Below are 12,160 nucleotides of genomic sequence, written 5' to 3'. Positions count from 1 at the left end.
TTACCTTGTAGATCGTTCAGCTACAAACAAATCACCCTGTAGAGAGATCAGCTAGAAGAAGTTACCTTGTAGAGAGTTCAGCAACAAAGAAACCACCATGTAGAGAGTTCAGCTGCAAAGAAATCACCCTGTATAAAATTCTGCCACGAACAAATTGCCCTGTAGAAAGATCAGTTAGAAGAAGTTACCTTGTAGATAGTTCAGCTACAAACAAATCACCATGTAGAGAGATCAGCTAGAAGAAGTTAACTTGTAGAGAGTTCAGCTACAAAGAAACCATCATTTTAGAGAGTTCAGCTTCAAACAAATCACCTGTAGAGAGTTCAGCTACAAAAAAATCTCCCTGTAGAGAGATCAGCTAGAAGAAGTTACCTTGTAGATCGTTCAGCTACAAACAAATCACCCTGTAGAGAGATCAGCTAGAAGAAGTTACCTTGTAGAGAGTTCAGCAACAAAGAAACCACCATGTAGAGAGTTCAGCTGCAAAGAAATCACCCTGTATAAAATTCTGCCACGAACAAATTGCCCTGTAGAAAGATCAGTTAGAAGAAGTTACCTTGTAGATAGTTCAGCTACAAACAAATCACCATGTAGAGAGATCAGCTAGAAGAAGTTAACTTGTAGAGAGTTCAGCTACAAAGAAACCATCATTTAGAGAGTTCAGCTTCAAACAAATCACCTGTAGAGAGTTCAGCTACAAACAAATCTCCCTGTAGAGAGATCAGCTAGAAGAAGTTACCTTGTAGAGAGTTCAGCTACAAAGAAAACACCATGTAGAGAGTTCAGCTGCAAAGAAATCACCCTGTAGAAAATTCTGCCAGAAACAAATTGCCCCGTAGAAAGATCAGTTAGAAGAAGTTACCTTGTAGAGAGTTCAGCTACAAAGAAACCATTCTGTAAAGAGCTCAGCTGCAAACAAATCACCTGTACAGAATTCAGCTACAAACAAATCACCCTGCAGAGAGATCAGCTAGAAGAAGTTAACTTGTAGAGAGTTCAGCTACAAAGAAACCATCATTTAGAAAGTTCAGTTACAAACAAATCTCCCTCTAGAGAGATCAGCTAGAAGAAGTTACCTTGTAGAGAGTGAAGCTACAAACAAATCACCCTATTGAAAGATCAGCTAGAAGAAGTCACCTTGTAGAAAGTTCTGTTACAAAGAAACCACCATGTAGAGAGTTCAGCTACAAACTAGCTACCTTGTAGAAACATCAGCTAGAAAAGTTACCTTGTAGAGAGTTCAGCTACAAAGAAACCATTCTGTAAAGAGCTCAGCTGCAAACAGATCACCTGTACAGAATTCAGCTACGAACAAATCATCCTGTAGAGAGATCAGCTAGAAGAAGTTACCTTGTAGATAGTTCAGCTACAAACAAATCACCCTGTAGAGAGATCAGTTAGAAGAAATTTTACCTTGTAGAGTGTTCAGCTACAAAGAAACCATCATGTAGAGAGTTCAGCTGCAAAGAAATCACCCTGTAGAAAATTCTGCCAGAAACAAATTGCCCTGTAGAAAGATCAGTTAGAAGAAGTTACCTTTTAGAGAGTTCAGCTACAAAGAAACCACTTGTACAGAATTCAGCTACAAACAAATCACCTGTACAGAATTCAGCTACATACAAATCACCTGTAGAGAGTTCAGCTACAAACAAATCTTCCTGTAGAGAGATCAGCTAGAAGAAGTTACTTTGTAGATAGTTCAGCTACAAACAAATCACCCTGTAGAAAGATCAGTTAGAAGAAGTTACTTTGTAGAGAGTTCAGCTACAAAGAAACCATTCTGTAAAGAGCTCAGCTGCAAACAAATCACCTGTAAAGAATTCAGCTACAAACAAATCACCCTGTAGAGAGATCAGCTAGAAGAAGTTACCTTGTAGATAGTTCAGCTACAAAAAATCTCCCTGTAGAGAGATCAGCTAGAAGAAATTACCTTGTAGAGAGTTCAGCTACAAAGAAACTATCATGTAGAGAGTTCAGCTGCAAAGAAATCACCACTGTCCAAATTTCAAGGCAATAGCTCTTTCCAATCTGAAGTTATCAATTGTCAAAGTTGGTAAATTGGATGTGTGTGGAAGACCCCTTTTCGCAAATCCGATCACATATGTATTATATATATAATTTGTACATTTACTGATAAAATATTTAAAGTACATCTACTTCATCTTTTCGTCTTCCTGTAGTAAAGAAAAAAAAACATAGGTTAAATAATTCCCAAAGCTGGCCATAGGCCGGCTTTGGGGTATACAAATACAAAAAGAAATGAAATCTAATCCAAAACAGCCAAGCTGTAAAAAAAGTGTGCGGCCCTCAGAAAGGCTATGGTGAAAAAAGATGTGAAATCCAAGGTGGCGGCCAAGAAATGGCTGTGATGGTAGGTTAATGGTAAAAATTTTAATAACGACAATTCAGGTGAATTTTGTGCCGCTTCACAAAATTTGCCTGAATTGTCATTATTAAAATTTTTACCATTAACCTACCATCACAGCCATTTCTTGGCCGCCACCTTGGATTTCACATCTTTTTTCACCATAGCCTTTCTGAGGGCCGCACACTCTTTTTACAGCTTGGCTGTTTTGGATTAGATTGTATTATCTGATTAGCTAATGTTAATTTTACAACTTGCACACCTCGCACATGGCCGCATTATGATATCATTATTTTTTGTCGCAGTTAACTCTGCTTTACTTGGACGCGCACTTTTTTTACAGCTATAAGCTGTTTTTGGATGGGATTTCAATACTTTTTTTGTTAGAATAAGCAATGCACTGTTGATAACAGTAGGTGAGTTTCCATGGTTTTGACAGAAACCCCAGATTACAGTGACAGAATATTAAAATATAACTGTAATTTTAGTGGCCAGGGCCGCCCACATTGGGGTAATTGGGGTATTTTGCCCCCTACCACAGCCCGAAAGGGGCCACTTGAATACCTGTATAAAGAAAGATCGATATACTCTAATAGAGCAGTCAGGATCTAGACCCTTCCTTGCCCCTGGGCCCCTCTTTAACTCTTTTCCCTGGGCCCTCTAATTTCTCTGGACGGCCCTGTTAGTGGCATGCAACTGCAGTCAACTAACACCCATTTTAACTAGTAAACCCTTAACAATACTTTGCCTTTCATCTTGTACTGCATTGAAACGATCAAGATACTCTATTAGAGCAGTCACAAAACAGCTGTAACACAGCAATCAATATTTAGCATAGTTACAACTTCTGCTTAGCATCGGATTGTATAGTTTAAATTACTAGCTACTTACAGACTTTACAAAATAAAAATATGGTACTTGTAGAAATGTGACTGTTCTATTAGAGTATCTCAATCTACTTCAAGCATTGACTAATTCAAGTGAAGAAGCTACGCCCCTCGCTACGCCCCTGCCAAGAGATCTTGTGAGAATAGTAAAGATAAGGCAAGTATGTACAGAGACAATAGAGGGGCGCGTAATTATGTCCTGTTGTAAATAAACGCCTTTAAAATTTATATTACTACTAAATAAACGCACCAGAATAGGCTTGTGTGGTTGTTGTCTCCAAGGTTGTCTCATTACTTGTCTTTTCGTGTTGAAGGGATTTAGTCGCAATTGGTGAGTTTAACTATACATGTTGTAAAACTTAATTGTAAAAAGGCGATTAGCACATATCATGATAAACATGTATTTGTCACAGTAGAGTCTCTCACGAAGTCACGATTATTACGAGACATTGGACCAGGGTAAAAAATTTACTGCTATATTTAGAGGTTGTAGCGTTTGTATATCTTAGTATCTTAATAAATAATCCCCCATGATCACTAATCACTAATAGTACAGTGAAAACTGGTCATTATTCAGGCCGTAGGGACAAAATTTTCTAACCTTGCCTTTTAAAGGGGTGGCTGCATTATTCGGCCTTAAAAAAAGGTAAGAAGCATGCTGATCTAACTGGCTATAGAGATGGATTTAGTGTATGACAACCAGTGTTGGGCAAGTTACTTTTTAAAAGTAACTAGTTACATATTACATATTACTTGCAGCTGAACTATTTAGTTACAGTTACATATTACCCATAAAATAAAGTAACTGTAATAATATTACATATTATATTACTTTGTGTCCATAGCCTTAAGCTGTCACGTGTGAAACTACCACCTTATCACGTGACACAATTGCGTTGTTGGACAATGTGCAAGTCTTGATATAAGTAAGTAGCTGGTGAATAAGCCTCACTTAGTAGGCTTCATTACTTCGTTGTGGCTAGGCGTTACTCAGTGGGTTACTAACGAGATTAGTAACTTCGTTACTTTTAGTAATAATATTATGTAATATTAGATTCGTTACAGTAACTATATTACTTAGGTAACACGTTACATTTGCAAGTAAAGTAACTTGAGTTATATTACCTGTTTTTATAGCGTATTTCGTTATATTACTTTGTTACCACAAAAGTAATAATATTACGTAACGCGTTACATAAGTAGCGCGTTACTCCCAACACTGATGACAACGTATGAGACAGTGAGTGCTGTTAGCAAGGGGGCAGCCAATCTGTTAAGCACCAAAAGCACTAGCTGCTTCAGACATAGGCAGTTGACTGTCAGCCCCAAGTGTAAAAAGTTTCACTATTGGTCCTTATAAGCTCCTGATGAAGAAAGTGATGAAGTCAATATCCATAGGATATATTTTTCAGAGTATCCATTTCAGTTCCACAATATAGTAGCCAAGCATAAGATGAACATAACACAGCATTCCAGTAGTTTAGTGGTGACCACAACACTGCCTGAGTTAAACTGTGGTGAGATTTGAGACTACCAGAAGCCCTGGAATGTCTTCAACACATGAAATACCAAATATCTAATGCCTGGCTTTCATCCACAGTGGACCTGTCTTGGTGGCCATTTGTACAGAAGGGAAACGGCTGCCACACAGTCTTGCGAGCGAAACAGCTAGTTGCCACACCCCTTAATTATCAATTTGTAAAATCTTTAGCAAAATTGTGTGTGCGAGCAAGTGCGATGTGGCAGTGCCGTGTATATGGTTGCTGCCTAGCAGTGACACATCATGAGTATTGAAGTCACAATGCGTTACTGTATCATCCATCTAAATACAATCTCTGAATGTGTCATTTTGTGTAGAGAGCAATCTTCCACAAGAAGTGACCTGCAGGTTTCAGTGTATATTGTTAACCATTAATATTGTTCACAATATTGTGAACTGTATGTACAGTGAAACCTCACTTAGTGGCCACCTCTTTAATAAAACCACCTCATTATATTGGCCACCTCTAGTAGGTCCCAAATATAGCTAAGCATTACTTATGACCTCATTAATAAGGCCACCTTGTTATTCAGGCCAAATTTTTTGGTCCCACAGCCTGCCATATTAATGAGGTTTCATTGTACTTATGTGAATTTTTATTTTTCGTAACTTTTCTTCAGGTTTACTGATGGGCACTATGAAGCATTGTTGACTGGCACGTGTATAATGTGGTGACTTGAAATGCTAAAACAGTACGTAGCATGTCTTGTATGTACATGTAATGTGTTGTAATGTGTCCACACATCCACACATCTTAGAAATAAATATAATTGTATTCTCTATAAATAGTCAGTTCCATTGTGCCACTGGGTCATAAGTTGGTTGAGTATGGATCATCCAGGGTACTTGAGTCACATTTTGTCCTGGCCAAGTGGATCTCATCCACTGACAGAATATACAGGATCAGATCACGTGTATAAATTACGGTGGAACTTGTTTATTGCCACCTTCACTCATTCAGCAGGTAACAGTGTATAAATTTTCAATTGGAATTGGCTTTTCAAGAGTGGTTGTCTTTCTATACTAGTGGCCATTAAGATAGGTTGTACTGATAGAGTGTACATACTAGAGATGCAACAATATCCTCCACATAGTGTCATTTGATAGTGATGCAATGGAGACTATGTATTATTGCATTTAAATACTATACTATTATATTGCAACTCTAGCACGTATTTATAACAGGAATGTTTGTTAACTGTTTAGACATACTGGAGCCACACCCACTCATCTGGATTCTACAAATGGAGTCATACCAACTTGTTGTCATCATACTTACTCGTTACTCCCATTGTGTTTGGATGAATATACATGCCGTCATGTGAGACTTGCTACCATGGCGGGCCACTGGAAAACATTTGCATAGCAGTTATATTACAGTCATTATTGTACAATTCTTACATTATTGTTGTGAAAAGTGTTTGGTATTCATGTGTCTCCTCTGTATGTTGTAATTACATGTGTAATTTTGTGTGGGGGTGCTATAAAATGCAATAATGCATGGTGACAATTGTATTAGGCGATTTTGCACACTTCCTTTTAAGCTAGCTACATGTGCTAATTACTCACAACTTGTGTCAACAACTGGTAACCGCAGTTGTACTCTTGTGTCATTCTTTAAGCCGCGCCCTTAGAGGACAAATTATGTGGGGGCGACTAATTTCAAAACGAAGGATGGTATGCAGCACCATAGATTATATCTATCGGGCATAGCCAGGATTTTTGAAGGGGGGTTCCAGCACCAGCATTGAGTTGCCAGAAGCTGGGGGTGCAGCCCCCAGCCGCTGAGAGACTTTCAATATTTTAATGAATCAAAACTCAGCAAATTGCTATATTTTATGCAAAAAGTACATTAATTATGATCCATATAAGTGCCCCGCGATGAAGGTACCCTGTTAAAACAGTTGGTTGGAAGGTTATCCCATAACAGGGATAAAGTGGCTGACACATATAGCATACCAAATCCAGGGATAACGGTTATCCCAACTTTCAATAGTATGACCTTTATCCCATATGGGTAGGATGAAGGTTATCCCTATGCTAGTATAAAGGTTATCCCCAATTGTTATTTAGTATTTAAATAATTATTAATGTATTTCAATTACAGAAAATAAATGCTGTTCAAGTAGTCAACTCCAACTTCTGAAGTGCTCGTGAGATGTTAGGACCAGCATGATCTGCAGCATTGACAAGCAATATAGTTACAGTTCTTATTCAAGCATACACCATACCTTAATATTGTAAACAGCTAACAACACTTCATATACAGTCCACAGAACCTGCCAAAACGTTATACATTGTTTCTGGTACACTCTATGCTTACAATTTGTCATCGATCTGCATTGCAGCAGGGAATTCCATCTGACAGTAGGGGCGCTAACAGCAAGACAGATGCTACTATAATTTTCAAGTAACAGGAATAGCTGTCGGGCAATCAATATCCATCACAGTGTGTTATCAAAAGGCAACACCACTAGAATGTCAAGTCGTATTATTAGTATCACAATTGCTGTAATACTTACATTTTGTATACAACATGATGAAGATGGAATATCAGGAGCATACACACTACAACCTGTAATAATAACATGTGAGATGACAGCAATTCTTATTCAACTATTTACCATGTCCATACCTTGGCTAATTGTCAAGACTCAGTGCAGAAAGCATGTTGGTGTTGCAATAAGCCAGTCATTAATCAATTACCAGACACAATACCTGCATGGTGTACCTGCATGTACAGTGCTCAAAATAACATAAAATTTCTGCACTGCAGTAACTGCAGACCAAAACAAATTTTGCTCTGCAGTGAATGATTTTTGGTCTACAGTGCTACAATTAACAGTATGTCAATGCAAGTGTGTGTGTTCATGCATGCGGTATAACATACATTGGTGTGCGAAGCCCACTAAGCTAGGGGGATCTGGGGGCTGCCTCCTCCCTTAGGAAATCTTTGAAAATAAAACCCTCTGAAATTGAATCTGAGAGCAATTTCAACAAAAAAATGCTTGACTTTATCTCAATCTTGATTTCAAATATTGTTTATAGCTAGTATCGTATGCTGTAGTACTATGTAGGTAGTACAATATTTTTAATTCAGAAACCACTCAGGAACTGTATGTAATATTAAATATCTACTACTTAGTCTTAGGAATCATTCAAAACCAGAAGGACATCAGCAAAACAGTTACATTTTGGATAATTTTTTTTTAATTTTGAAACAATGTTTTGTCATTGTAGATGTTAATAAAAATGTGTATATCATTGTTGTACTGGTCAGTGTGTTCTATGATTCAGATTCTATCAGATTATCCCACTCCTCAAGCCAGTCAGTATCATCGTCATCATCGTCTGATTCGCTCTGACTCTCGGTCTCATTAGCCCCGGTATCATGCCTTCTGTATTTTTTGCGTGGTTTCTGGTTTGGGCGTCTCACTTTATCATCCCACCAAAGCTGGATTGCTTTGTCAGGGATGTAGTCTGCCACACTGACAGCATCACAATTTATTTCCAATAAATCATCCAGTGAACTGTTAGCAAGCACAGTGGGTTTTTCCGTTTTGATAATATTTGCTGCACTAAAGACACGCTCTACTTTAGCATTAGAAGCAGGAAGTGAAAAAAGTAACTCCACCAGAAGAAGGGCACTTACCCAATCTTTCTTCTGAGGACTATTGAATAGTCTCCACCACACACTTTGATAGTGCAATGTGTGAATTGCTATATACTCACAGGCAAACTCAATCATGGCAGCAAATTCTTGGAGAATGTCATCAACATTAGCCCCAGCTCCCTTGAGAGGAATCTCAAATTTTTGGATGATGATGTTAATTTCATCCAAGGAATCATCATCATTCATCAGCTTTTCCCAACCTTGTGGGTTCAGTACAGCAATCATGGACCTCATCATGTCTACGTCTGACCACTTTAGTCGTGATTTGACACAGTCAGAAACATTCCTGCAATAAGTAGCTCCATTATTCTCAAAGTATTGTGTTGCTGATGTAAAGCCTTTCAGTTGTTGTAGCTGGTAAACTTCATCTTCACACCTTAAAATTGAAATAGGCATCAGTAAATCCACAAAAAAAGCACACCCCAAAAGACACTTTGCCTTTGTCCACTGCTGCAAATAGCCCTTTAATTTTGCTCGGTCAACCACTTTCACAGATGTATCTTCTGACAGCGTAGCAAGGTGATTTGTATATGCTCCATAATTAGACAGGATCCTCTTCATTGCATTTAACTTATGAGAAACCCAACGTGTGCCTGTTGCTCGAATCGGTCTAACACCTTTGGCTTTATGGAGGTCATCAAATTGCAAAAACTCCTTCAAATCTGCCACCAATTCGCTTAGCTCTCTGCACTTCTTCGGGGATCTTTCATACACGTAATACAGCTTGATTAGCATGTCATCAACAAAATCAAAGCACGTTCCTTTTAAGGCATCTTTTGTACTCAATTCCAAACGGTGAGCCACACACCACATCCAGTATATCCAGTCCAACTTCTCTTCAACAAGACCTTTCAACCCTCGAGCAGCAATGTTATTGGATGCCCCATCTGTGCCAATTCCAACCAGTTTTTTGCAGTGTTCTTCGGTCAATTCCTGTATCCCTATTCTCCTCAAACTTGTCTCCAATACATCAAACAGGCCAATTCCAGTTGCATTCTTGGGTCTTTCAACACCTAAGTAAGCAATTCTTGTGTGGAGTCTTTCATCACTTGCAGATATCTCACACCATACAACCAGAGCCACTTCATTATCATTATTCCCTAGGTCAGTAGCACCATCTAGCAACACAGAGAAAATGTAGAACCCCAGTAGTACCTCCTACTCGAAGCCCAGGTGGCCGCAGCCGAGCCTCCGGTTGACACACAAAGTATATTATTTAATATTAGCAATCTTAATAAAATAATATAACTGAGTTCATTATCTATGATCCTAAGAAAAAGCAAACTGTCACTGAATAGAGTCGAGCTACAACTCCTGTTGGCCCTCTGCTCGACTGACTCTTCCAAACACCTCACGTGAGCCTATCGACTGTCCATCACGTGACCTCTTACAACTTCCCCCTCCTTTAAAAGATTGCCCATCATGGCGATCTTCTATCAGTCTTGCTGGTCTTCTAACTGTCCGTCCTGATCTTGTTCTATAATCAATAGCACTGTCCTGCACCTGCAATTTCAGCAGACGATTTGCCCTTTCCCCGAAATGACACCATTTGTTTAGTGAGGACCTGTATCTCGCCTTCCAGACTTGTCTGTCTGGTAATGAGATCTTTCTTCTCATCACGTAGCTCCATAACTAGAGCATTATGTATGTCAGACCTCACTTGGAGTATTGCATCCAGGTCTGGAGCCCTTACTTGGAAGGTCCTTCAAACTTTTTTCTGTTGACTTGTTGACTTTTTTGTACAAAATGTATGTCAGACCTCACTTGGAGTATTGCATCCAGGTCTGGAGCCCTTACTTGGCGAAAGATATTGATCTCCTAGAGAAAGTACAGAGACGTGCCACCAAGTTATTACCTAGTTTATTTGATTTACCATACGAAACTCGTCTAGAGAGACTTGGTTTATATTCACTGTATTGTAGACGTCAAAGGGGAGATCTAATTGAGACCTACAAGATATTGAATGATTACTATGACATCAACCCTACCTCATTTTTCACTTTGAGTAATACGGATACCACCAGAGGTCACCACCGTAAACTCTTTAAATTTCGATCTCGGCTGCTAGTGAGGCATAATTTTTTCACCAACAGAGTAGTTAATTTGTGGAATTCTCTTCCAGCAGATGTTATTTCTGCACCAACCGTGGCATTGTTTAAGAAGAATCTTGATGATTTATGGAGAACAACAAGATATGGGCACTCTCAAAGGCCTGCGGCCTAGCTTGACAGTCTTGTACTGCCAAGCAATTTTTGTCCATTAATAATAATAATAATAATAATTAAGTTCGTCGACACGTTGCGCGCTGGCCAGCCGCTCTTCGTGTCTAGCATCTTGCGTACGTGCAAGCTCAAACTCTGACATATGCAAACGATTTGTAATCGTGCCCTTTGCTCGACAAGGGGTGCAAACATACAACACTGATTTAGACCGACACCCAACCAATGCATCATACAATTCATCGGTCAGCTTATCACTACGTTTTAAACAACCTACATGTTCCCACTTGTCGCAAAGGTCACACGCCATGGCCTTCTCTTCCTCCGTAACCTCTCTCTTACAGGATACGCAGGCGTCCATAGCTCCTTCACGTTCCTGTCTGCTTCTTCAGGATCTCGGTAGGACCTCCAAAGTTGTAGAACCCCAGTAGTACCTCCTACTCGAAGCCCAGGTGGCCGCAGCCGAGCCTCCGGTTGACACACAAAGTATATTATTTAATATTAGCAATCTTAATAAAATAATATAACTGAGTTCATTATCTATGATCCTAAGAAAAAGCAAACTGTCACTGAATAGAGTCGAGCTACAACTCCTGTTGGCCCTCTGCTCGACTGACTCTTCCAAACATCTCACGTGAGCCTATCGACTGTCCATCACGTGACCTCTTACAACTAGTTAGCTGAGTTCACTTCCTCTACTAATTTCATCCGTTTAGCCTCAGCAATGTAGTGAATAAATTCCCTGCATGATCTTTCATTGAGGTAAGATTGTCCAATATCCACCCCATGCTTCTTTTCCAGTTGACAGAATACTGGATACTTCAGAAAGGCAAGATTTTCTGTGGCAATTACATAAGCTACTTCAAATTTTCGTCTCAAGCGTTGCATCTCTCCATCTGATAGCTTTTCTATTGCTTGTGCAATGGGCGCGTAGCTGGAGGGGCCACTGCCACTCGAAGCTGCAAGTTCACGTGTCCGGATCGCCATTGCGGTGCTGTGCTGCTTACTTTTAGCATGGTCCACAATGTTACTGGTACGGAAAGCGTTAGCACCAACTATCCATTTATCGCTATAATTCCTGAGAGAATCGATGCGCTCAGAGTACTCAGTACAAATGGTGCACTTTAGCGATGTGGCATACTTTCGGCCACTCACTACAGCCGTGGTGCAGTCTAGCCATGTAGCAGTGCTGTACTGGGCATCAAAATTTAACTTCCACTTCTCAAAAGTCTCAAGAAACACACCTAGTTTCTTCGAAGGTGTATCTAATTCGTGCCACGTGCGCTTCATCACTCACTCGACTCATAGTAAGCACTAATTAGATAAATGCTTAAGCGCGCATATAATTTTTTAGTGCTAATTTATACTGTGCCATGCATGAAGGAAGCTAATCGCTCGGCTAATCGTTCATACAGGTAAGGTACTACAATAAATAGTATCGTGTTAATATAATGTATAACAAGAGTTATAACACTA

The 12,160-nt window shown here is 39.4% G+C and overlaps 1 protein-coding gene and 3 long non-coding RNA genes across 4 annotated transcripts; 1 reads left to right on the top strand and 3 right to left on the bottom strand.

Annotated features, from left to right (window-relative positions):
* The first annotated feature begins 3,399 nt into the window (after nucleotides 1-3,399).
* Nucleotides 3,400-7,520, top strand: LOC136247121 (uncharacterized). Its single transcript, XR_010697097.1, has 3 exons — nucleotides 3,400-3,583; nucleotides 5,413-5,484; nucleotides 5,999-7,520. It is a non-coding gene; the product is annotated as an uncharacterized lncRNA (long non-coding RNA).
* Nucleotides 6,856-7,526, bottom strand: LOC136247119 (uncharacterized). The gene is made up of 5 exons (XR_010697095.1): nucleotides 7,428-7,526; nucleotides 7,315-7,367; nucleotides 7,116-7,265; nucleotides 7,024-7,071; nucleotides 6,856-6,969 (listed from the first exon to the last, which is right to left on the bottom strand). It is a non-coding gene; the product is annotated as an uncharacterized lncRNA (long non-coding RNA).
* Nucleotides 7,527-7,740: 214 nt separating this feature from the next.
* Nucleotides 7,741-9,559, bottom strand: LOC136248029 (zinc finger protein 862-like). The gene is made up of 2 exons (XM_066039846.1): nucleotides 9,532-9,559; nucleotides 7,741-9,478 (listed from the first exon to the last, which is right to left on the bottom strand). Exons 1-2 carry the CDS (start codon nucleotides 9,557-9,559, stop codon nucleotides 8,079-8,081), a joined length of 1,428 nt encoding a protein of 475 aa, XP_065895918.1. The 3' UTR covers nucleotides 7,741-8,078.
* Nucleotides 9,560-9,677: 118 nt separating this feature from the next.
* On the bottom strand, nucleotides 9,678-11,961 carry LOC136247122 (uncharacterized). Its single transcript, XR_010697098.1, has 2 exons — nucleotides 10,339-11,961; nucleotides 9,678-10,283 (listed from the first exon to the last, which is right to left on the bottom strand). It is a non-coding gene; the product is annotated as an uncharacterized lncRNA (long non-coding RNA).
* Between the last annotated feature and the right edge of the window lie 199 nt (nucleotides 11,962-12,160).

The sequence above is a fragment of the Dysidea avara genome, chromosome 2 (genome assembly GCF_963678975.1).
Source record: "Dysidea avara chromosome 2, odDysAvar1.4, whole genome shotgun sequence".
NCBI classification, from domain to species: domain Eukaryota; kingdom Metazoa; phylum Porifera; class Demospongiae; order Dictyoceratida; family Dysideidae; genus Dysidea; species Dysidea avara.
This window is presented reverse-complemented; position numbering and strand designations above follow the sequence as displayed.

What these genes read in the sequence shown, in the direction of transcription:
- LOC136248029 (XM_066039846.1), bottom strand. Translation starts at nt 9,559, where the DNA reads ATGATAATGAAGTGGCTCTGGTTGTATG. An exon ending in GAAGTGGCTCTGGTTGTATG is followed by an intron (nt 9,479 to 9,531) that starts GTGTGAGATATC and finishes TTGCTTACTTAG; the next exon opens with GTGTTGAAAGACCCAAGAAT.